At 38.1% G+C, this 22,677-nt stretch overlaps 1 protein-coding gene across 10 annotated transcripts in view; it reads left to right on the forward strand.

Moving 5' to 3' along the window:
* Positions 1–1,925: 1,925 nt before the first annotated feature.
* The window catches only part of CACNA2D1 (calcium voltage-gated channel auxiliary subunit alpha2delta 1), a 361,055-nt gene continuing 340,303 nt past the window's right edge, over positions 1,926–22,677 (forward strand). For 9 of the 10 annotated variants that reach the window (XM_038153955.1, XM_038153956.1, XM_038153957.1 and 6 more), the window contains exon 1: positions 1,926–2,136. In XM_038153955.1, the coding sequence (XP_038009883.1) occupies positions 2,042–2,136 (95 nt within the window). In that variant the 5' untranslated portion in view covers positions 1,926–2,041. The remainder of the gene's footprint in view (positions 2,137–22,677) is intronic. The other variant, XR_005258952.1, reaches the window with a different exon arrangement.

The following is a 22,677-nucleotide window of genomic DNA, read 5'->3' on the forward strand; positions in this document are numbered from 1 at the left end:
ACTCTTAGTGTGAGAGCCCAAAAATGAGGCGCTTTATCTAATTACTTTATCTAAGTAAAGTTGTCATGGTCTTGTGCAACCTGTTCACATCTCCAGCAACTAGTTCACATCTTGTGCAACTAGTTCACATCTCCAGCCCCTTTCCTCTGTGCATTTCTCCAAGACTTGAATCCATTCCCTACCATCTTTCTACCCCAGATCTCCTCACAGTATGTCTCATGTGAAGCAGGGCTTTTGTGCCACAGGGCCATGACTGTGCTGGTACCCTTGACATCCCTGTGGGGAAGCAGAGATACTCAGCTGAGCAGTTACAGGTAAGTACCCAAAGAGGTGCCACTTCATGTGGCAAAACTGACAGGCCTATGGACACCAACAAAAGCCGAGCTATAGATACTCTTCAGACTGTTTGAGTCTAAAGGCTGCAGAATCATTTTACAAAATGCTATTTCAGACTTGCATCCAAACCCTGATGAATCGTACGTACCTATAGGTAGGTGGATGGGTGAAGACAACTGGGAGCTCTTCCCACGAGCTCCCAAGTGCCTGCTCCAATCCAGAAACAATGTAGATGAGTGACTGCATGCTTTACAGATTGCAACTGAAATATCGTGCTGGCTTTGAGCCCGGGCAATGTGAGCACTCAGTTCTTCATTTGTGCATCTCAGTTTTTGATCCCTTCACCACCTCTAAAATAGAGATGAGCACTTTCCTGTTTTATAGAAATTGTTGTGAGTTAATACATCCAAGATGTGATCCTTAAATACAAAGGATGTGAAAACAAAATGAATACTGGGTCTGCTCTTTCATTTTCACCTGTTGAACTAAGTAAATGTATTAAAATATAAATATGTAAGCACATACAAAGAAAAAACACACAAAACCAGCCCACAGATCAAAAAGAAAATCAAATTTGTCCCTGAACTTTTAACTGCTTTAACAAAGAGGCTAGGAAATATTTCCCTGGATTACTTTCTACATTTATACCGAGAGCGTATAGTTGCCACAGAGACTGGTGTGCGTGAACAAACGAAAGGAGGGGAGAGGGAATGCTTCCTCTGGATTTCCAGAGGGATCTGAAACGCATAACTGGGTTAGCGATGCGGCGGGGCTGGGGTGAAGCCCGAGGAGCCCCGGCCGTGCCCGGGGGCGGCTCCCCGGAGGCGCTCGGGGACGCTGCGGGCCCGGGACTCTGCGAAGGGCGGGGGCGGGGGCCGGGCGGGTCCGCGGGGCTGAGCGGCGCTGCTCCAGCCGGCATTTATAGCTACATCCATGAAATACCTATTTAAATCGCAGCCCAGACTGGTGGCACACGGGCCTGCTGCTGCCGCCGCCGCCGCCGAGAAGGGAGCAGGGGGCTGGAATTAAAAAAAGGCACGAAGCGGTTTTAAAAATAGCGTGCGGGCTGCGCGGGGCGGGGCGCGGCCCCGGGGCGGCCCGGCCGGGAGTTCCTGGGCGCCTTGTATGGAGCGCGGCCGCCGCAGGGCCCGGCGCCCGCCCCCGCCGCTCGCCCCGACTTTCCCCGCCGCCGGCAGCGAGGGCAGGAGCCGGCTGCGATCCGCCCGACTCCAACTCTATCGCCTGCTTCCCTCCTCTTCTTCCAGGAGCCGCCACCCCGCCCGCCTCTCTGCTCCTCTTTCTGCTCTGCAATCGGTGGGATAAATCAGGGAAGGACGCGCCCACAGGCACGCAGAGTAGGATCTGTTACAAAAGTAGCGCTGATGGCGGCGGATCAGATGAAGCTGGAGCGGCTGCTGGAGTAGCAGAGAGTGGAGTATCTCTCGCTCGCTCTCTTTTCTCTGTTTCGCCTCTTCTCCCACTCCACCCACAGATCTCCATCGTTTCTCCTCCTCCCCACCCTCGGCCGCGCTCCCGCTTTTCCGCGCATCTCAGGGCTGCGCCTCCTGCGAGGGGGCGGGTGGGGGGAGCGGAGGAGGCTTTAAAGAACCACGGCCCCCCCCGCACCTCCACACACGATAATTGAATTTATTATTATTGCCGTCTCGCCGACTTGGGGAAGGGGGATCGATCTTCGATCTGGAAGATGGCTGCTGGCTGGCTGCTGGTCTTTAGCCTGACACTTTTCCAGTCCGTGGTGATGAACCTCTCCTCGGAGGGACCCTTCCCCTCGGCCACCACGTAAGTCCCAGCGGGGTCCGGGGGTCCGGGGCGGGGGCACGGCCGGGGAGGGGGCGCTCCTCGGCGCCAGGGACAGCCACAATACAAAGGGAAATCAAGTTAGACCGGGCGAAAGTGAAGATCGGGGGAAAAAAAAAATGTAGGTTTTCGGCAGCTTTTGCATAGAGGAGTCAGGGTAGCTGAAGGTCCCGCCGGGGCGGTCGCCGGGAGGGGGAAGCTCCGGTGACGGCCGGCGGCGGGACTTTTGAGGTAAAGGCTTCGCCTAGGAATGCCGCTCCGGAGCGGCTCCCACATATACCCCGGCAGGTCATCCTTGTCGAGAAGAAAGTTTCGAGTTACACAGAGTCCGCCCCTTCCTCCCACAGAGGTTATTCCAGCCTGGATGGAGTTTCAACACTGTTTATAAAAAAAATAAAAAACCTGAAAACTTTGGCAATTTGATCAAAATCCACACGGAAGGCGGATTTCGTTCCGCGGCCGGCATGGGGAGCGGGGCAGGCGGGCATGGCTGGGAGCTCCGAGCCCGAGCTCCGGCTCCCTCCTGCCCGGCCGGGCTCAGCGCACCCGCGGCGCTCGGGGCTGCGCGGGGTCCGCGGGGGCGCACGCTTGGCTCCGCCGGAGGGGCTCTGGCACCCGTGAAGCCACGCTGCTGAAGAAGTGTTTCTTCAGCCTTGGCCTTGCAGATCGTTACTCCTCAGGAATATCTTCGCGAGAGCTGAAGGATGCTCGCGGTGCACGCAGCTCGGTGCCTTGCCTGGCCCTGAGATAGAAATCTTTAAAGCGCTGCAGAATTATTAGCATGAAAGTGTTGCCCAGAGCAGTGCAAAGATCAAATAATAATGATGACATAAAAGAAAGGCAGAAGGAAGCCAATACATACTGAAGATTCGCCTACAGATAGGAAAAAAAAATACATCCACGACAAAGCACTATGTGGTCGTGTTTTCTTTCTTTTTCTCCTATCTCACCTCATGATTTTTATATTCTTTTTCTTCGGTCGGTTTTTTTGAAACACTTACCTTAGTCCCCGAATCTGGGTTAAAGCTACCAGTAGGTAACTTTTAAGTGGATGACTCACTTTAATGCATTTTACATAAGAAAAACAGTGCTAATGGTAGTCTTTCCTTATTGTTAAACACTGGGTAGAATTTATTGGTGTCTTTCATCCTGGGCAGAAGGATGCGTTGCAGTAATTACCAGCAATGCATTTTCGCCAATTAGTACTGCTGGTAGGTTTTTGTAATTGGATTCAGTTCTGAGTATCGGTTCCATTATGAAAGACTCAAAGGGATGCTGGCGCTGTTAAATGAAAGGAATACAAAGATAAGATGCTAAGATACACTTAGTATCTTCTAAGTTAAATAAATACAGTCTTCCATTGTAGGGAAAATTATCTTTTAAAACATCATCGTGTTGCAGTGTATAAAGACGAGCCATGTAGAAGCAAGTGTAGCAAAATACAAACAAACCCAGGGCTTATTAATTCATTGTTTTCTTGTGTTTGAGCTCCTGTATTTATGGTTTTTTGAGCTCTGATATTTACGGTTTCTCACTAAGCTGATAAGGTTATCATACACAACTAATTACAGTTTATCTTCTATGTGGATATATCTGGGTTTAAAAGAAAAAGAAAAATAGAACCCAGTGAAATGAAAAGAATATCACATAAAAAGAATATATATTTTCAAATAGAATTTCAGATTGTTTTTTAACATAAGATTATGTGATATTCTTTTAAAACTGGTTTTGTCTCCCCATCTATTTTTGCTAATTTCCTTCCAAATTTACCTTTATTGACAGTCATGGTAATAGAAATTGACAACAGTGAAACATAAAACTATTATTATAACTATACCTATGAAAAAGTAATTCAGAATATGTTAGTCATCAACATTTCCATGTTCTGCACAATCTACTTGCTGTTTGCTCTTTTTTTCCCTCATTGTTATTCCGTTGAAATATTGCAGAAACAATCTGTAGAGACTGTGCAACCTTCGCAGTACTGTTCCCCCTTTGAAATGGCATCAAAGTGCAAGCAAGGCTTAGTTTGTTTAGAAGGCAGCACACAACAGGTTGATGCAGGGAGAGCTGCTTAGCAAAAAGTAATGATGTAACAGGTGAAGGAGAAAACAATTTTCCTATTCTTTTTTAAGACTTGACAGCAGTGTTTCACTTCTTACTAAAAATTTCAAATGGGAAAGAACAAAGAGAAGTGACGCAAATGCTCTTAATGTAAAAGATATTATATATTAAGGATATTAAAAATAGGAATAAAAAATGGGAGAGGAGGATAAAGGAAAGAAAGGATATGAATAATTGAAGAACTGGAGGTTTGCTGATATTATGTGCCCCATTCTTTTCAGTCTGTTTTTTCTCTTAGCGGAAAAGTTGGTCTGAGGAAGCAGGATTTCCTAGCTGTGCTGTGAAAAATGGGCATATTCAGGGATGTAGAGTATATGGTTTCTTCTACAACTTATTATTGTACAGTCACTTTTCCTTCAGTCATCTGTTTCTTCTGCATTAATAAATTTTAACATGTGCTTTTAGTAAAACATTCAGAAGTCACTGTCACCAATACAATAATATAGAAGCATGTAGTATTCTTAGCAAGAAATGCTGAAGGTTTCTGCAATGCCTGTGTGATAGAATGCCAGTAATTTGATTAATTTTAATTCTTGGATAAGGTAAAAAGGCCCTGATATATTTACAAAGCAAAATACAGAGAATTTCAGGTGCAGGTTTGTGTTGTATGAAATGGTAGCATTAATCTTTCATTGAAAATCTGAGCAGGTGGTATTGCATTCCTTGCTTCCAGTGTTGAAATATTTCACTGCAAATACTGAAGACTGTCCTTTAATAAACTATTAAAGTATAGTAGTAATTGTGTCTTGATCTGAGCCATAAGGCTTAGCTGCTGATTGATGCATATTGCATTCCATTTAAATGTATGATATTGTGTCATATGTTAGGGATCTGTTTGTTGGTACAAGGTACCATGGTCTTACTTTTAACACAGCAACTCCAAGTCCTTTAATTACACCTGCAACACAGCAGATATTTAGATGAGAATATTGTATATGGTACTCCTGGCACTATAACCACTACTGCCATCACATTATGCAAAGCACTTCTTTTTTTGTAGCCATATATATTTATATATTTATTATCTGTACAGACTTCAGAAAAAAAAAAAACATACTGGAAAATATACAAGGTTTGTATGTTGCCTGATAATGATAGCAGAGGGCTCAGTTTATTTCTGTTCTTTTGTCTATACTGCATCAAGACAGATAGTCTTAAGTTTAATATATCTTGTAATTCCTGAATATCCTTTTGGCACAGCATGTGTTGATATTGTTACTGATAGAGAGTAATGTACTACATAAAGATACACATTCTCCTTTCTGATAATAAACCTGTTTCTACTGATTAAAAAAGAAAAAAAATACAAACTGAACATATATTAATTTTTATAAAGCTACAAATGAAGCCTTTCAAAATCAATGTGACTGTTTCTGTAAATACTGCATCACTGTGGATATATCTTCATGTCTTTTCTTTTACCCCCCCCTCTAATTTTCCTTTGCAACTCCTTTTCTCTCTTTCCTTTATCTTTTAACATTTTTTCCTCCTCAGTCATTTGTTCTGTATGTACATATTACATTAAATATTAAATTCAGGACAGATCTGCCACTTACATAAATTGGAGTAAAACATTGGTGGATAAAGATAATATAAAGATAAAAATAGTATACATATGAACATATATCTATATGTATGCAGGCAGGACATTTTTAGAAAAGAAGTTGTGTATTCCCATTTTTCACTTGCATGAATCATCTTTACTGTTTTGGTGTCATTAGGACAACTCAGGGAAGTCTGTATGAGTCATATGAATTAGGGATTGCACAACTGGGACATTCATATTTTTGGCTTCCTCACATGGACCTAACAAGTGTAGGTCCTGCTGAGAGTGTGGCTGGGCTTGGTCTCAGCATAATTTTCTGTGTGGCACCAATGACCAAAGCTAAATACATGACATTTATGATATTTTCTTTTCATCTGTTTCTACTGTCAGACTTAGGGATTTTGAGACCTCTCATATGCATAAAATCTCATTTATGTCTTATAGTCTGTGATAGAAGAATGCCAGTTTAGCTGCTGATGTTAATTAGAAAAGACTGCTGTATTAATGGATTATAAAATATCAGTCTCTTTCTCATTTGAAAATTGTTTTTTTTTTTTTTTCTCAACCTACTTAAAAATATTCACTATTAGGAAAAAAATAAAGTATTGAAGTATACCTTCATATCAGTGAATTGAAAGGAGAGCCAAAAGATGTAATCTACTTAGAATCAGGGAAGTGCAATATCACCCCTTAGTGTTTTCTCAGCACATGTCTAAATGCTGAGCATTATGCAAGATGCTTAAACCCAAAGATATTTTAAAGAGTGTTGTTCCAATCCATTCTTCTAGTGGAAACATACTTAGAATAAGTGTGAAACAGCTTGTTGATTGGTGGTGTTTATTTTTGGTGTTTTGGTGGGATTTTTTTGATTGTGTGGTGGGGGGTTTTTTGTTTGTTTTTGTTTTCATTTTTTAATGTTCTTGTAAATATGGTGGTGATAAATGCAAATTATTTGGATTCACAAAGAATTTTTCTGTTTTAACTATTTTATGATGTAAATTGTGAATGGGCAATTTCTTTGTTTCCCTCCTAGGTATTTATGCTGAAGCCTCAGAATGAACAAATTCTATAGATTTACATTTTATTAAGTATGAAAAATCCACTGAAAACATAAAAATAGATACTAATAATAAAAGATGAAATTTCATTGAAATAAATCAGCATTATAGAAGTTCTTGCCATCTTTCATTTGCAGTGATGCTATTTTCAGAACTGCATTGCTCATACCCTGCAGAATGATTTTATCCAAGAATTCAGCTGCTAGAAAGAGAGCTGGAGCTTGGCAGCACATTAGCCTGAAATGTATTCATTGTTAAATAGAAGGCCTGTTGTACAGATCTTAAAAATATTTATCTAGCAGAACACTTTAAATTGATGGAAGCATGGTCAAATTCTTACTGCTTTAATGTCTTGTAACGAAGAAATGACCCAGACTCTGGTTGCCCACTGGTAACTGAGTTGTGCCTTGATCCTTTCTTGCCTTCTGCGAGACTCCCGTATCCAAGGTAGTGTTATCTTCTAGACTAATATTTGACTTAAACCTCTGTGAGATAGGAATTGCAGTTTACAAGCATTTTAGTAGAGAAAAATGACTCATTCTCTGTGTTGCTGACCATAGTAGAAGTAGAATTGAGCCCCAGACTGTTTTGTGTTTCTTTGCAGCAGTACCTGGGCTTTTGATCCCCTATGCTCAAGCTGCATTTTGTGTTTAGAGTACTCATAAAGACCTTTGTGACAAAAGGTGATATTTTTGCTGGCAGAAAATTTTGTTTTCTAGTGCCTTGTTGACAAATAACTTTGTTAATAAAATAATTTTTTTCTTCCTTTAATAGAAGAAAAAAATTACCCAAAACCAACCCTGGAATAAAATTAGTGGACCATAGCTACAGTTTGGTAAAGCCAGACACCATAATTAATTTACATCTTTTACAGCTGCTGAATCAGGCTTCTTGATAGAAAGAATGACAGCTCAGTGTCCTTAGCGTTCAGGTGAAAAAACCCAGAGTTAGCACCTTGTAAATGCAGAAAAATAAGTACAAAACAATAACTGCATTTGTGCCCCCAGCCCTGGTTAGTGCCTGTGTGTTCTCTCTCTTGGCCCATTCCTGCATCAGCTTTTTCATTCCCTCTACAGCTGCTGCAAGACAGGTATCAATGAATACTTAAATGATTTGCATTTAAGATTACAGTTCTGATTTATCTCTCTTGCAGAATCTGTTACAGAGCCTGATCCCACTCAAGTTGCCTCAAACATGCGTAGGGCAATTCTCTGTTCTGTAGATCAGACCAAGAGCTGAGTTTTGCATCAGTTGTGCCATTGCCTACTATAGCAAATTGGTCATTGCTTTAAGGGGAAGTTATGATTCTTCTTTCCCTCCTGATTTCCAATAGTAAGGAGAACTGGATTGAATATTGTTTGCAGAATATGATTTTATGTTACAAAGTACCTTGTAAGGCACACAGTAGTGCTGTGAAAATACATAGCACTGATAGTAAAATTACTGTCAACGGCACTTCTGCTTCAGTAATGTTCATGGGTTGTGTATTCTCCATTTAGGGCCAGACTGTGCTTGTACCCTGGAATGAAGAAGTCCCATTGATGCTCTCAGACAAATCTCTGCAAGAGTGAAGATTTTCAAAATACATTTCAGCACTTTTTAATAGCTAAAATTAATGGCATGTGCCTGCAGCTATTCAGCTCAAGAGGGATTTTTCTTTCCCTTCTCCACTGTTTTCCAAACTATTTTTTGACCTACTCTGCTTCTAAGCAAACTCAGTGTTTCACACCTTCCTTCCTTTCCTCCTTCCTCCCAGACTTATTAAGTTTTCAGGGTGAAATGTAAAATAGACTCTCTTTTTACAGCCACCCTGTGACAAGAGATGGCTCACTGTTTGGGAATGTCACACTAATGATGGCAGGGAGAGGACCATGGTTTCTGCTAATGTCCATCCCTACAATACCTTTCTCTGCATGCCAACAGCAAACTGATTACAAAGAGTGAATTTCTGTTCCTTGTATGATTTTTTCCTATTTATTTACAAAGTTTCTAACAAGTTTATGAAAATGATTGACATTATTTTGCATCAACAAATCAGCAAGCTTTTGCAGTTAATTACAGTAATTCAAAATCAGACTTTTTTTTTTTTTAATCTGAGGCAGGCCTGAAATAACCACAGAATGTGAATGTGAAGTTGTAGTATTGCTGACTATTACAAAAAGTGATTTATTGGATTTTCACCCTCTTTAAATTAGATTCTCACTCCCTCTCATTGAGAGCTGGGTAGTAGGGTAAGAGCTCTAGTCTGATTTTGTAACAGATATTCTACGTAGTGATTTAAGAATTTTTCTTTTTTGAAATTTCATTTGGTTCTCCAGGACCATCAATGTTCATCCAGAAATGCAGAAAGAAGATGATTTAAAAAAAAAAAAAAAAGTGTCCTATTGATCATATGAACTAAGAATAATTTTTACACAGCCTTTGTTAGGTGTAACATGGAGGTACATAATAGATTAGATTTTTCTCTGTGTAAAATGCTTCAGTTGAAATCTGTGGGCAAAGCCTCTCAAATGTATTCATTATAATAAAATCTGCTTCATTTTTGGCCTGATTTGAGAAGTAAGTAAGAGCACAAAGGAGTTGCTGAGTCCACAGTCTAGTTTTTGTAGCAATCAGATGATAAATTATATGTGAATTATTTAAAAGAGAAAAGCTAGACTTGATTCATCCAAACAATATTTGAACGGAAATGTTCCTATTTTCCCTGTTCATGTTCCCATTAGACTGGCCTCGAAGCTTAAAATGTTCCCCAGTGATATTTCTCCCACCTTTTACTTGGATTTTTATTATATTTTGATAGCATGGACTAAATATCCTTCCAGGTAGACATAAAAATAAGTTTACAAAATATCTATGGCTAAGGTTGGTGGCAATATTAAAACCTAAATCAAGTCATGCTACTGTTCCAAATTGTCACTATTAATACTGTGCTGCATTTTTCTTTATACACTAAGGTAGTCTTAAAAAAACAGTAGAAGGGAAGTTTTCTTCATTCTTGAAATAAGCAGAAATTTGCCCCACTAGTTATGTGTTGACTCTTGATTAGAAATTCCAACCTTTTTCATAGGAGGGAACTGAGTCATGGGAGCTGTTTTTGTCAAAGATTATTGAAGTGAAACATTTTGCAGTCTGAAATGGATGAATTGTGTTATCAACACTGCAGGAAGGAGAAAAGTAATGAAAAAGAGATGACAGGAAGTATGAATTACAAAATTAGGGTTCTTATTATTCCTTCCCTGAGCCTTACAGGTCACTCCTGCACATGTAAATCCAGTGTCCCATGAGACCAGTTAAAATGTTGAGGGATAATTACAACAGTCCACTAAAAGGCAACTTTTAACTAGTGATATTCTGATGTGGACTAGTGTTGAGGAAAATGGTTTATTTTGTAAATGGCTAAATGATGCCTCGCAGTAATCATTTTGCCCAGTGTGGATTGGGGTAGTCTATTTGGTAGAAGTCTTGTGGATCCTAAATACAGCCTTATACTGGGAGGCAGTGCTCTTTGCTTGGGGAATCTCTGCCCTTAAAACTTCGTTTTGTGAGTTTAATCCAGAAATGTGGTGGTTTCTCATGCAGATGCTAATGCAGGCGTTCCTTTTTTTTTTTTTTGGCAGTACATGGCAGTTTTCTTGCAGTTGATTTAAGTAGAATAAAATATAATACACAATATACTATTCATTCATAAGTAGAGTAGTTTCTGCAGAACGTATTGAAAATCCATTTTTTCTGTTAGCGTCACTTGTAATTTTAATATTTTTACCTATGGGTGTAACAAGTTAATTAGATTTTTTTTCAAAGACATGTCAAAGTGAAGAATCATCCCTGTAGGGATGAAAATGAAGTGTATTGAGCAATGAACCTTCTTGCACCGTCATCTTCTGTTGAAAGAATCCCGTGTCAGGTTGATTAGCTGGGTGTGTGTTTCTTAATAAAGGAAGTTTTTCTTGGTCTGACACTTTTCTTAGAGATTAATTCAGTGCCACCAGTTTTGGAAAAAAAGACAAAAAATAGGCAGTATATTAATTTATTGAATCACAAATATTCTTTTTTTTTCCTATGATGTACTTCTTGAATTGTGTGTACCATGGCTGAACTTTTTATCATTAAATGTCTCTCTTTAGTATTATCTGCCTCGCCTTATTTCTCCAATTTTGTACCTTAGATTTCGATATTAATTTCTCTCAGTAAAGTAGGGAACTTCAGTATCTTACCATTTAGTCAGGCAAGCGTTTATTGTCAAGATTAATTTGTTAGCTAACGCCTCTGAAGCCTTCTGTAGTTGAAAAGTCTTGTTAAGCTGTTAAGCCTAATTTATTAAGATGTGTGTTTGCTATATTCCCACTTTACCTCAGAAACTTGCATGGCCAATCCTTTCCTGGATGGATGATACCTCTGGTTTACCTGGTTCTCAAAGTGTTTTTTTAATAGAATCTTTGTAGAAAAGTAACCACTATATCTGTTTCTTTTGGTAACTTTTGATCTGGAGATCTGGAAGAAGTTAATCCCCACGATCTGTGCTTCTTGGATGTACACAGATTGCAAAACATAAGCTTAACAGCATTTTTAGAAACTAAGAGGAGTCAGCAAAAATCTGCAGACAGTATGGTGAAGAGAAGCCAGCGTGTGACTCATGCCTGCGCCACACGCTCGTTGCGCTCCTTTGCCAATCTTGCCAATTCCTTCCCACTGTGGAGAGCACTGGGAGCTGTGGATCCCGGGATCTTCTGAAATTTGTGCTGTGAATATTTTGTCATTGTGGAAGAGACTGTAGTTAGATAAAAACACAACAATACAGCAAGGGCTTGTGACATGAGCTCGTTAAGGTGATCTGTTGCTTCTTTCGCAGCACAGGCTACTGGTGGTTTTATTCCATTTCTAAAATGGGAATGACACCCAAATTGTCATCCTGCTTGAATCAATGTGCTTAATAAAGCAAGATGTCTTGTTTCTATAAGAAAGATGGTAAGAAAAGTATACATTTTTTTCTGTTTACAGACTAGTAGCAGTAAGATGATCATCAGTAATCACTAATTACCTGACAATCACCGAGACTCTTTAGATTTCAAGCGCAGTACCAGGTTTCAATGCAATTATTTTTGTTTGGTATAGTCAGTAGCAATAGAAGTGCAGTTTTTTTGTTATTTACCAAGCCACTCTTGTTGCCTTAGCATCTTCTTGATTAGATTTTTTTATCTGTTGTTAACATATTTTAGATTATGTGGTAGGCATATGAGCTGGGAGAGAATCACTAATATGTGCAGGAACATATCTTAAGGAGATTTCACTGTAATATACACATGGGGACCAGGCTTGTGGTAATTGAAGGCAGAATCTGGTCTCTTTTGACTGATTAGAAATACATGAGGGATCTGTGCATGACTAAGAATATGTCTAGGATATACTCTAAATGTCTTTGGAAATGGTTGGGTACCCGATTTCATCCTTCTTTCCACCAGTGTAATTTCAGTATAATGAGGATCAGTCTTGTATCATTTAAATCCTGAGTGCAAGGATGAATCCACATAAAATAATTTCTGATTAAACACATACAGGTTTCATTGCAACAGAATGAGTCATCACTGCCAAGGCCTGATTGTGAAAATTACATAAAATAAAATGTAATACATGGTTTTATTAGGCTTTGCAGAGGGGGATAGTAAGATATCCCAAGGAAACCATGTGTGATATCAGATGTGGTCATTTGTCTTCCTTTTAAATGATAAGCTCTGACACCACTTCATTGTCTGTGCAACACTGAGCAAGCGTCCGTGTGAAAAAGAAGTTCTTAATGTGCTGGAAGGCACTGAAAAATGTTACCCCAGATTAGGAGGAAACACGATTTTATTAAATTAAAATGTGGAATTGTAAGGAGGAAATACTTTCCTTTTCAAAGTACTGCAACACAAAATGTGCAGGTTTGCTCTAAGTAGCTTTCACAAATGTACTTTTTTGTAGTTTTGTATTGTATTTGCGTTCCCCACAGACGAAGGAAGGAATGATGAATCTGACTCCATGTTCTCAAAAGGCTAATTTATTACTTTATGATACTATATTATATTAAAGAATACTATACTATACTAAAGAATACAGAAAGGATACTTACTCAATGCTAAAAAGGTAAGAATGAAAACTCGTGACTCTTTCCAGAGTCCTGACACAGCCCGGCCCCAATTGGCCAAAGAGTCAAACAACTCACACCACAATCCAATGAAACAATCACCTGTGGGTAAACAATCTCCAAACACATTCCACGTGTGAGCACAACACAGGAGAAGCAAATGAGATAAGAATTGTTTTCCTTTTCTCTGAGGCGTCTCAGCTTCCCAGGAGAAAAATCCTGGGCAAAGGGATTTTATCAGAAAATGTGAATGCCACAGTTTTGTTTTAGGTTTTCTTTTTTTTGCTTTTTAAGCAATTAGTTCTAGAGCTTAATTTGGAATGGTAGGAGTGATAGAAGTAATTTATTTTAACCCCTCATTATGCACAACCGAGTAATTCATTCATCTTTGGGTATAAAGTCTTGAGTTTCTTGGTAATTTGAATTAAAATCAGCAAGAAATATACAGACAAACTTTATATTTGTTTCCAATGAAACTGGATTTACTTTGAAAATTGATATTGATGCTTTATGGGGACATGAGGTGAAATTCTGGTATGATAGCTGCTTTGCTATTAGGAGCACTTGGCCAGTGTTTTAACTTCTGTATATGTTCCTTGTATAGATACACTCTCTCAAAATCAGGATTAAAAGCACCCATCATTTCCTTGCATGGCTGGTGAGAGTGTTAACAAATTATCATAAAGAATATTGTAGTGGATGGAACAGTAATTTGCTTGCAGCATTTTTTCCCTTTCATAAGTCCATTTATTGATAAAGTAAAGTACTTTTATGGCCTGCAAGGTAGTCTTGGATAAACATGCTCAGTTATTCTCATGTAGGTATCCATGGTTCCACAAACACTTTATGTATTCATTAGTGATGCTTTCAGTGTTGCAAATACAGGTTAAACATTGATGATTGAATATTTTGTTCCACACATCTCATTAACTGAGGCTCTGTTTCTTTTTAGTGAATAGTGTTCTACTCAACAATTGTCCCATTATTGTCTGTGGGAATAATGTGCTTACAGAATAAAATGAGGATTAATATTTTTAAAAAATCCTTTAGAGAAACTTTAAAAAAAAGTTTAAAGTAAATTATTCAGTTATGAAGCTTAAACACTTGAAAACTAGGAATAGCAAGATAAGAAACTGTTTTAAGCCTTAAATTGGTTTTCTTATAATATCTTCATTGTGATCCTGTCTTCAGTTACAAAACCAACTGTATTTATTTTTTCTTCTGGAAACGCCTTTCATTGAGAATATTACTCAAAATGCAACCCCACAGTAAGACTGGTGGATTTTGTAGATAACTTTGGTAAAGCTGCAAAGGACATACCTTGTCTTTTGTAATGTAAAACTTGTAATAGTTGCCACTACGTGGAGAGAGTGTAGGAGCATCTGCCTTTGGGAATTTTAGATAAACTATTAACCAAAGCTATTCTCTGAACCCAAAAGCTGTGATAGAGATATTCTAGTCAAAGAGATATTTGGTGGTTTGTTTTTTTTTTGTATCACTAGGACCTTGTTTCACTGCTGAAAGTGCTGTTTGCTGCCATGTTTTTTATGGTGTGCGACTTGAGTAGTCGGTACAGACTCTCACTGGGCAGGAATTATTTTCTAGCTGGATTTTTTCCTGAAAATTAGCAAACAGGAAGTATCAGCAAGATACCAGAGAAATACTTGCTGTTCTAGTTATCTACATGTTTGAAAAAAAATCAAACTTCTTCCATGTCTAGCTCTGTATTTTAATTGTGCGGTGATTTTTTGAGCAACAATATCCCAGTTTAACCAATTTCAGTATTTCACTTGTTAGATTTCTTGTGTATCAGATCCACATTTCCTAAACTGATACTAATGGATGTGTGCTTGGATGTGGCTTTCTTAATGGCCAAAAAGTTCACCTGCAAGCCAGAATCATCTGCAATATCACTCAAAGACTGCTTAAAATAAAACAGTTCTTCATTACGTATAAGGAAACCTTCCTTCAGTGTCTGCAAAGTAATAAATTAAGCCATTTTTTTCCTTAATGGAAACCCATCCAAAAAACAAAGATAAAAACCCAGCAGAAAACGCCACAAAACTTGCAGTATTTTAAATGTGTTTTACTCCAAAGTTCTTGAACAAATGTTTGCTAGGCAAATCTAGGCTGCATGAGGTACACAGTTTTGTTTGTTGCTGTGAAATCGAGTTTCTAATTCAACAGTAATTTAGATAGATTCAGTTTGTGGTTTGTTACTATGTGATTTGACACAGACACACTCTCTCCATGCAACATTTCTTTCACCTGGGAAAATTGGATAATGAACTAATGAAGGTTTTCTTGGCTGATAATGCTGCCTGTTTTCAGAGCGTAGCAATTACACAATCTTTTTAGCACTCAATGTCTAGGTAAACAAAATCAATAAAAAAATAAGGGCTATTTGCGGTGAAGTATCATTATTTTACATTGTTTGGGTAGTTCTCTGAGAGTCTGAAATGATATTGAAATGATACAGTAAAGAAAAAAATCTCAGGAGCTTGAAAGCCAGCAATCTAAAGACCACCTGATTTTTCTCCCTGCTCAATTAATTCACCACTGCTTGTCTGCCTCTGTACAAATGCAGTACTTAGCATTGCTGCTTCCCTTTTCTTTTTAGAAGAAAAGCTCGATTCTATGCATCTCAAATGTAGACTTGATTTGAATTTACACAGTTCCAAAGTTGTAAACTGGACTGGATTAAAGCTTCCAATCCATTTATTTACAATAATACAATAGTTTTGAGATCTGTTTCTATTTTATTCTTACCCAGTTTTCTCCTTCATCAGTGAACTCTTCAAACGGGCGTGGGGAATTGGTTGTACAATTGTTTGTAATATGCTGTGTGCTGTTACATTTTTTGCTATTACATATCAAAGCAGAATAAAGGGCTGAATTCATATTGCTGTTAAAATTATGAAGGTATATTCAGGCTATCAGCTACTTTATAGACTTTAGCCTCCAAGTTAAGGTAAGGAAAATTCAGATTAAATATACAAAATGCCTTGACATTGCAATGAAGTATCTTGTGAATCCGTTCTCTAAAAGTTGTCGTGGTGCTTCTGAAATGTTAAACTTCTAAATTTGTACTGAAGAGAAATCTGAAAGAGCAGAATCTCTCTTCTGTATTACTTAGGAGCTGGACAGTACTTTTTCCATTTCCCAACTTTTTTATTTTAAACTGGTGTATTTTTAAAAAGGAAGAAATTAAAAGCCTTTTCATTTTAAAGTTCACTTAAAAGGTGTAAGTATGAAATTGTGTCATAATATGAGATGAAATAAAATACTTCTACTGTAGTCTTTCAGATTTTTTGATCAAGTACTGAATTAGCTACTTGATCTGAAGAAAGTATTACTAAATGATGCTGATAAAGCATTCTCTGGAAACTTTTCAGGTCATTTTGGACAAGGCTGTGTGCAACCTGATCTACTTAAAGATGTCCCTGCTCATTCCAGAGAGTTGGATTAGATGACCTTAAAAGTTCATTCTGACCCAGACTATTCTATTATTCTTTCTTTTTTTTAAATGTTGTTTCTGAATTTTTCTTTCAGTAAAAGATTTGTGGATTATTTTAAGGGCTTCCATAGATGTTATCTTTGTTGCCAATCTACTCCAGAGAAGCATGGTGGTGTTGACTAACTTTCACTTTTGTCTTAGGTAATACCTTTTAATGATATTAAACTTGACCTTTTCCCATGCCATGGAACAAAATAATGCTAAAGCTCCATGGAAATGATCTGGACCCCCTGTTTTTTGAGCGGTGGTAAAAAATATCAAAAATTCCTAGAAATTATGTACAGAATATAATCTGTTGCATCATTTTTTTATGTATTTGGTGCATTTCTGGATCTGTTCTCTAATATGGCTGAATCTGTTGTGTACAGTTTGACATGTGTGAATGAAGTGTGTCAGGCTAGGTGATGAGTTTTCCTATGTACACATCTCAAACAGCAGCACTGCACACACCGTGCACATGTGTCTCTGTTCTTGCAAACACAATGCTTGAAACCTCCAAACAAAACCAACAGTCCCTGTATCACTACAGATTCTGTGTGAGAGAAACTTACGAGAATGAGGCAGAGATCCTTAGACAAGATTTTTCAGGGAAACAGCATCCCTAGTAATGATAAAGCAATATATTTTATGTCTCCTGAGGATTTTCCCCAATAATACCTGTAGGGGAATAAGCAATGGCAGGGGTTATGTTATGTGTGCTAATGTGTGTGCAGCTCTAACATTATGCAATACAGCCAAATCCTTCTGGTTTTTTTTTTCTCTGTGTTCATTACAATTATCAATATAGGAGAGCCATGGCTTAGTACCTAGGAGAATAGTATAATGTCTGTCATAGATGACTCCATTAGTGACAGGTAGAACAGAGCAGGAGTTTGCCCAGTATTTACTACTATGCTGTTAGTGCTGTGTGAATGTACAGTGTCACCCTTTAGGACTTCATAAAACTTCACAGATCTCTCTCTTGTAGGATGGTTATGCTGCAGTTGTTTTTGCATGTGAATATTTCTGAACAGTCAGGCTATGCAACAGATAGGAAGAAAATATTTCTGGACTGGGCACAGCTAATTTTTTAAAGGAGCTACATTATTTTTTACACTACATCTAGCGTGGACCCATTTTATCTTCAGACTGTGATCAAAGGAAGAGACTTAAATTTCTGTATCTCAGTTTCAGTGAAATGTTGATAGCTGTTCATACTCATATCCTGTGTATGAGTACACTGAGATCCATTGCTTTGGGTGGGAGTAGCATGTGATATATTGTAATTGTTGATACATGTTTTGCTGTATTTCTCTGTGCTGGCAGTGGTATTGAGACTATGCAGCAGTATCATGCTTCCCTATTATGAAATATGGGATAACTGGTAGGATATTCTTAACTGCGGAATTGCAAAAGATTAAATACTAATTTGCATGACCTCCAAGGAAAAAAACAAAAAGCACAAACAAAAATTTTTAAAAAATATAAAATGTGCTTCAAACCTACATTTATAAAGTCCTTTTATAAGCAGCTAGTGACTGTGTGAACTTAGATGTATGGTATGGTTATCTCTGCCTCTGCTAATTGGTCTGCACCACACATCACTGCCCCTCTGCACCATGCCAGGCACCATGACATGCCCTTGCTCTGAATTCTGTTTTACCCCAAGTATTGAATCATTTCATCCTCTGTCATTTAAACTTTGGGGAAAATGCATGGATGTAGATGGTAAAATTGATGTTGATACCAGCAAAACCATAATTTTTACCTTATACAGTTTAAAATTATTCCTGTGACATGAAGGTACACAGAACTACTGTAGGTGTGTGCGGATCATACACAGATTTCCTCTGCGAGCCTTTAGTTCTTTATTGAGCTGAATGCAAGTTCATTATCTTCCATGTGTTTTATATTCATTTGCCTCTTGCCTCTGTATCTGAAGTTATTACCTACATTAAAATTACTTAACTACACTTAGCAGATAACTGTAACTACTGAATAGTGGTTAAAACCACTTCTAGTGGTAGGCAAATAATTAGGGTTACTTATGCGAGGATTCAGAGGTATTTCTGCAATTGCTTTCTGTGCTCTGTGTCAAAACTGAAGCATCCACATTTAGAAGTATTTAACATTTTTCATGAGAACTGAGCATTTTGTCACACTTATACACCCACATCATTAATTTTTAACAAATAAATATAGGTGTAATCTGCTATTGATGGGAAAAAAAGGCTTTTCCATTTATTTTCCAAGAAAATAATACTTACTGAAGCATAAATTAAGCTTGACCAGCAATAGATATAGTTCACTGAACACCAGGGAATACTTAAAGGCCATTTGGCTTCCTTTTTCTGAGAAAGAATGCAGGCTGAATCAGATATTTTTAAAAGGTTACCTGGATTGTTATGAGTCAGGGAAGGTGGAGTGACGTTTGGTTTCTTTGTTTAGGAATTGCCATGTAGCATTTAGGAAGGGATATATGTGTAAAAATAGCATGATTTTCTCTACTTCCCAGCAATGCTATTTCTTTATACCTAATATGTATAAACCCAGATATTTTTGTTTACTGGGAGATCAAAAATTTGAAAGGAGTGGTGCATCTCAGGTGGGAGGAAGGTAGCATCAATGTATTTAAAGTTTCTGCTTCAGCTGGAAGGATGCTCTTCCATTTGAAAGGCCGTATTGTTACTCTGTTAAAACAAAGAAAGGGATCTGAAGCCTTTGCAATAGGATTGTTTTATTAATTGGTTGCATAGTGTTATTTAAAGAAACCTACTTGATTTTTCTTCTGGTATGTTCACATATGTACCTATGATTCATCAATTTAGAAAGAAGTGCAGTCAGATTAGCTGAGGAGGAGCATCCTGGATTCAGGCAGATGCCAATCAAAGCTGGAAAGCCCATTTCCAGTGACATTGCTAAGCACAGGGATGGATACTTGCTGGAGCTTAGTTTGGAATGCAAATATTGCTGCAAAGGCTTCAGGCTTTTGGCTAAGAAGCAGCAGGGAAAGGGATCCACCTGAGGAGCCCAGGTTTGACACAGTTGGATTGCATCCAGCTTGGAGTATCACTGCCTTCCTGTAGAAGCTGGAGTTGCTGATAGCTAATGAGGTCTGTACCCTGTTCAGAGTGCTTGCTGACAGCATGTCACAGAGCAACAGTGTAATATAAATAACAAGATTTTGCTCTGTTTTCTTTATTGCTCTTTGTTTCTTATATTTTTAGCTGCTTGCTGCAAGAGATGGGTCTCTGGATTGCTTGCTCTGGTGCACACACTTTCTTTTTCTCTGTCTGTCTCTCTCTGTCTCTTGACAGGTGTAAGGAGGATCCTAAATATAGAAGCCACCCGTCAGTTGGCTTCAGCAATCAGCAAGCACTGATTTAGTATTTCTCTTAACCAGCTAAGCTCCAGAAAGGTGTTTCTTTTAAACATGTATCAATTTATTCCACTGCAAGCTTTCTTTAAAATTATTAAAAAACCTGAGTATCCTACAACATGAAGAATACAACTGACAGTCATATTTCAGAAATGAAGGTTGTCAAGAATGGCTATTAGCAATGGAAAGGAGAAAAAAATGCTTTTTAACGAACTCCCTTGTTTTAGCAGTTTAGTTAATGGTGCAGAACTTTATTGGGAAAAACACTGAGACTAGGTGTAAGTACAGTCTCCAATTTTGAGATGAACAACTTTCAGACATAAGTAGCTGTACACTTTCCTATGAGTTTTTCCTTATAATAAGAAACTTTAATGCAAATGTACTGATTAGCTGGGATTTACTTTGCTATGTACAGAAATTAGGCATGTAGTGAGAAATGGAGGTGTTCTAGTACTGAATATTTATAGTGCTTACTAAAAGTATTTTTAACACAGAGATAAAAAGTATTTTTAACACAAAGAGATATTTTTCTTTATGTTAATTTCTTTATCCTGTGGTTGAGGTCAGCACAAAAATACTGATTTTCAAAAATTGACTGGCCAAATTTAATACATTACTGCTGCAAAATGTTCTAAGTAGAGTATTTGGGGGAAAAAAAAAGGGCTGCAACACTGCATTAAATACAACCTGAACATTTTCTGTTAGTTTGTAGGCAGGCATCTCAAATTCTTTCTCTTCCTTGTGACCAGTTGCTATTAATATTCATAGAAATTGTTCACAGCCTACAGAGGAGATACTAATTCAGTATCTAATTGTGACAACTGAGTTGCATGTGATGAAGACCCTTTTTGATACTGATGTGCTTTGATTTTGTATGTTTTATGATTGTGATCCACTACTATTATTTGATACAGTTTTAATATTCTAGTGTATTAAACATTGTGTTAAACTGAACACAAGAGAAGCCAGTGCATTTCTGTAGCTCAGAAAGGCAGTAGTACTTTTTTGTGATAGTTGTAGTGGTTACATGTGGTCTGTCTAGTTGTGAAAAATTCTGTAGCAAAATATAGCATGTGTTATGCTTATGTAAGGTTTTATTTTTGGTAATCAGTGCTCCCTATACCCAGCCATGAGAAACAACCTGTTTCTCTATGTCTTTTTTTACTGTTCTATGAATTGGTATGGTTTGTTGGAAGTTTCTGCCATGTCTGGGACATCTGCTTTGCTGGTTGGTGGAGCCTGATTCGAACCCCAGACAGAAGGAAGAGGGCTGCTAGGTGAAATAGCAGGGCTGGCCCTGAGAAAATGAAAAATGCTTTAAGATAGAACATGTTTCCAATAAAAGGAAGCCTTTTCAGATTTGGCACAAGGGATTCTGGGATAAGTCTAACTCTCAGTACAGAGAGTCTCAAGCTTTATCCAAACTGCATCTAATGCAGCTCCTGGGTGGAAGCTCTTTTACATTTCACAGATCAGAATTTGAACCCATTGAAGCCAAGTAGTTTTGCTTATGAGCTTTAGTTTTTGCATTTAGGAAAAACTGATTATTCTTCAGTGTGAACTCATGTAATCTGACTGTGACTTCTCAAAGGAGCAAACCAGAGTTTCCATAAGCTGATCATGCAGTTACCAGAGCTGTTGCAGTTCTAACATGTGTAGGCAAACATGTCTTTGCTGTGGTATGAGCCACCAGGTGGGAAGGCAGAACTGCTTCTATAAAAATCCTTGTGCATCTAATACCAGAATTTTAATCTCTCCTCAGTCTTCCAAATATATTTTTCACTTTAGTCACCATGTTTTTTTTAGTTATAAGTTTATTTTCTCCTTAGCTCTCCAAATTTATTTTCACTGTAGGATGATGTGGTTTTTTTTAGCTTGCTAGAGACCTGGCTAGATTCTTTCTGCCTTTGGCACATCATTTAATGAATACAGTGAGAAGAACTTTTCTGATGATTTTTATTTTACCAGCCTAGTGTTTACTAGACAGAAAAGGTGGTAGTCTCCTCTCATGAGCATTGTCACAACATACAGGAGTGTGTTGTGGCTGTATGACTACATGGCTCTCCTTTGCCCTTTATCCAGGGCAGAATCCACATATTCTACCTTCACCTTTGTGTTTTCATACTCTAGATACATTTTATAAATAGAACAAAAAATTTAACTGAATGATTTTTCTGTTATCCTCCAAGAACATTAAATCAAGTCCATATCAGAATTATGTGAAAATATTTCCATTTTGTACTGTATATCATAAAAAAGCAAAAAAATAATGCTTGCTTATAAAAACTGATACTAAAACAGGTTCTAGCAAAAGATAAGGAAAAACAAAACAAAACAAACCGTTTATTTTATATGAGTTAGGAAATCATCTTTCTAATAAAAACTTTTTTATCTACCTGTCTGTCTACCTACCTACCTGCCTACCTATCTTTTGGTATTTCTATCCATATATCTGTTTACTGGGATGAAGCTGGGGATAAGAAACAGTGCCTATAACTGGATTAAGGTTCTAAGAGGGTTACAGAGAGGATGTAAGGGTACTTCGTGAGCAGAATGACTAAGACTGTTGATAAAAATAGACCACCTGGTCATGTTACATGCTTGGTAATATTGTGCTTGAAGTGCAAATACATGGAACAAAAAGAACCACTGGCATTAGGGTAGCATTAGGGTAGGTAGCATCCCAGGTAGGGATGGTTTGCAGTGCTGATAGTGACACAAATATGTTTGTTGAAATGGAGAGAGGAGGAACTCTAGAAGCAGAGTGGAAAATCTGTCATGCTGAGCTAGTTTCTGAAG

Source organism: Motacilla alba, chromosome 1A (genome assembly GCF_015832195.1).
Source record: "Motacilla alba alba isolate MOTALB_02 chromosome 1A, Motacilla_alba_V1.0_pri, whole genome shotgun sequence".
Taxonomy (NCBI): domain Eukaryota; kingdom Metazoa; phylum Chordata; class Aves; order Passeriformes; family Motacillidae; genus Motacilla; species Motacilla alba.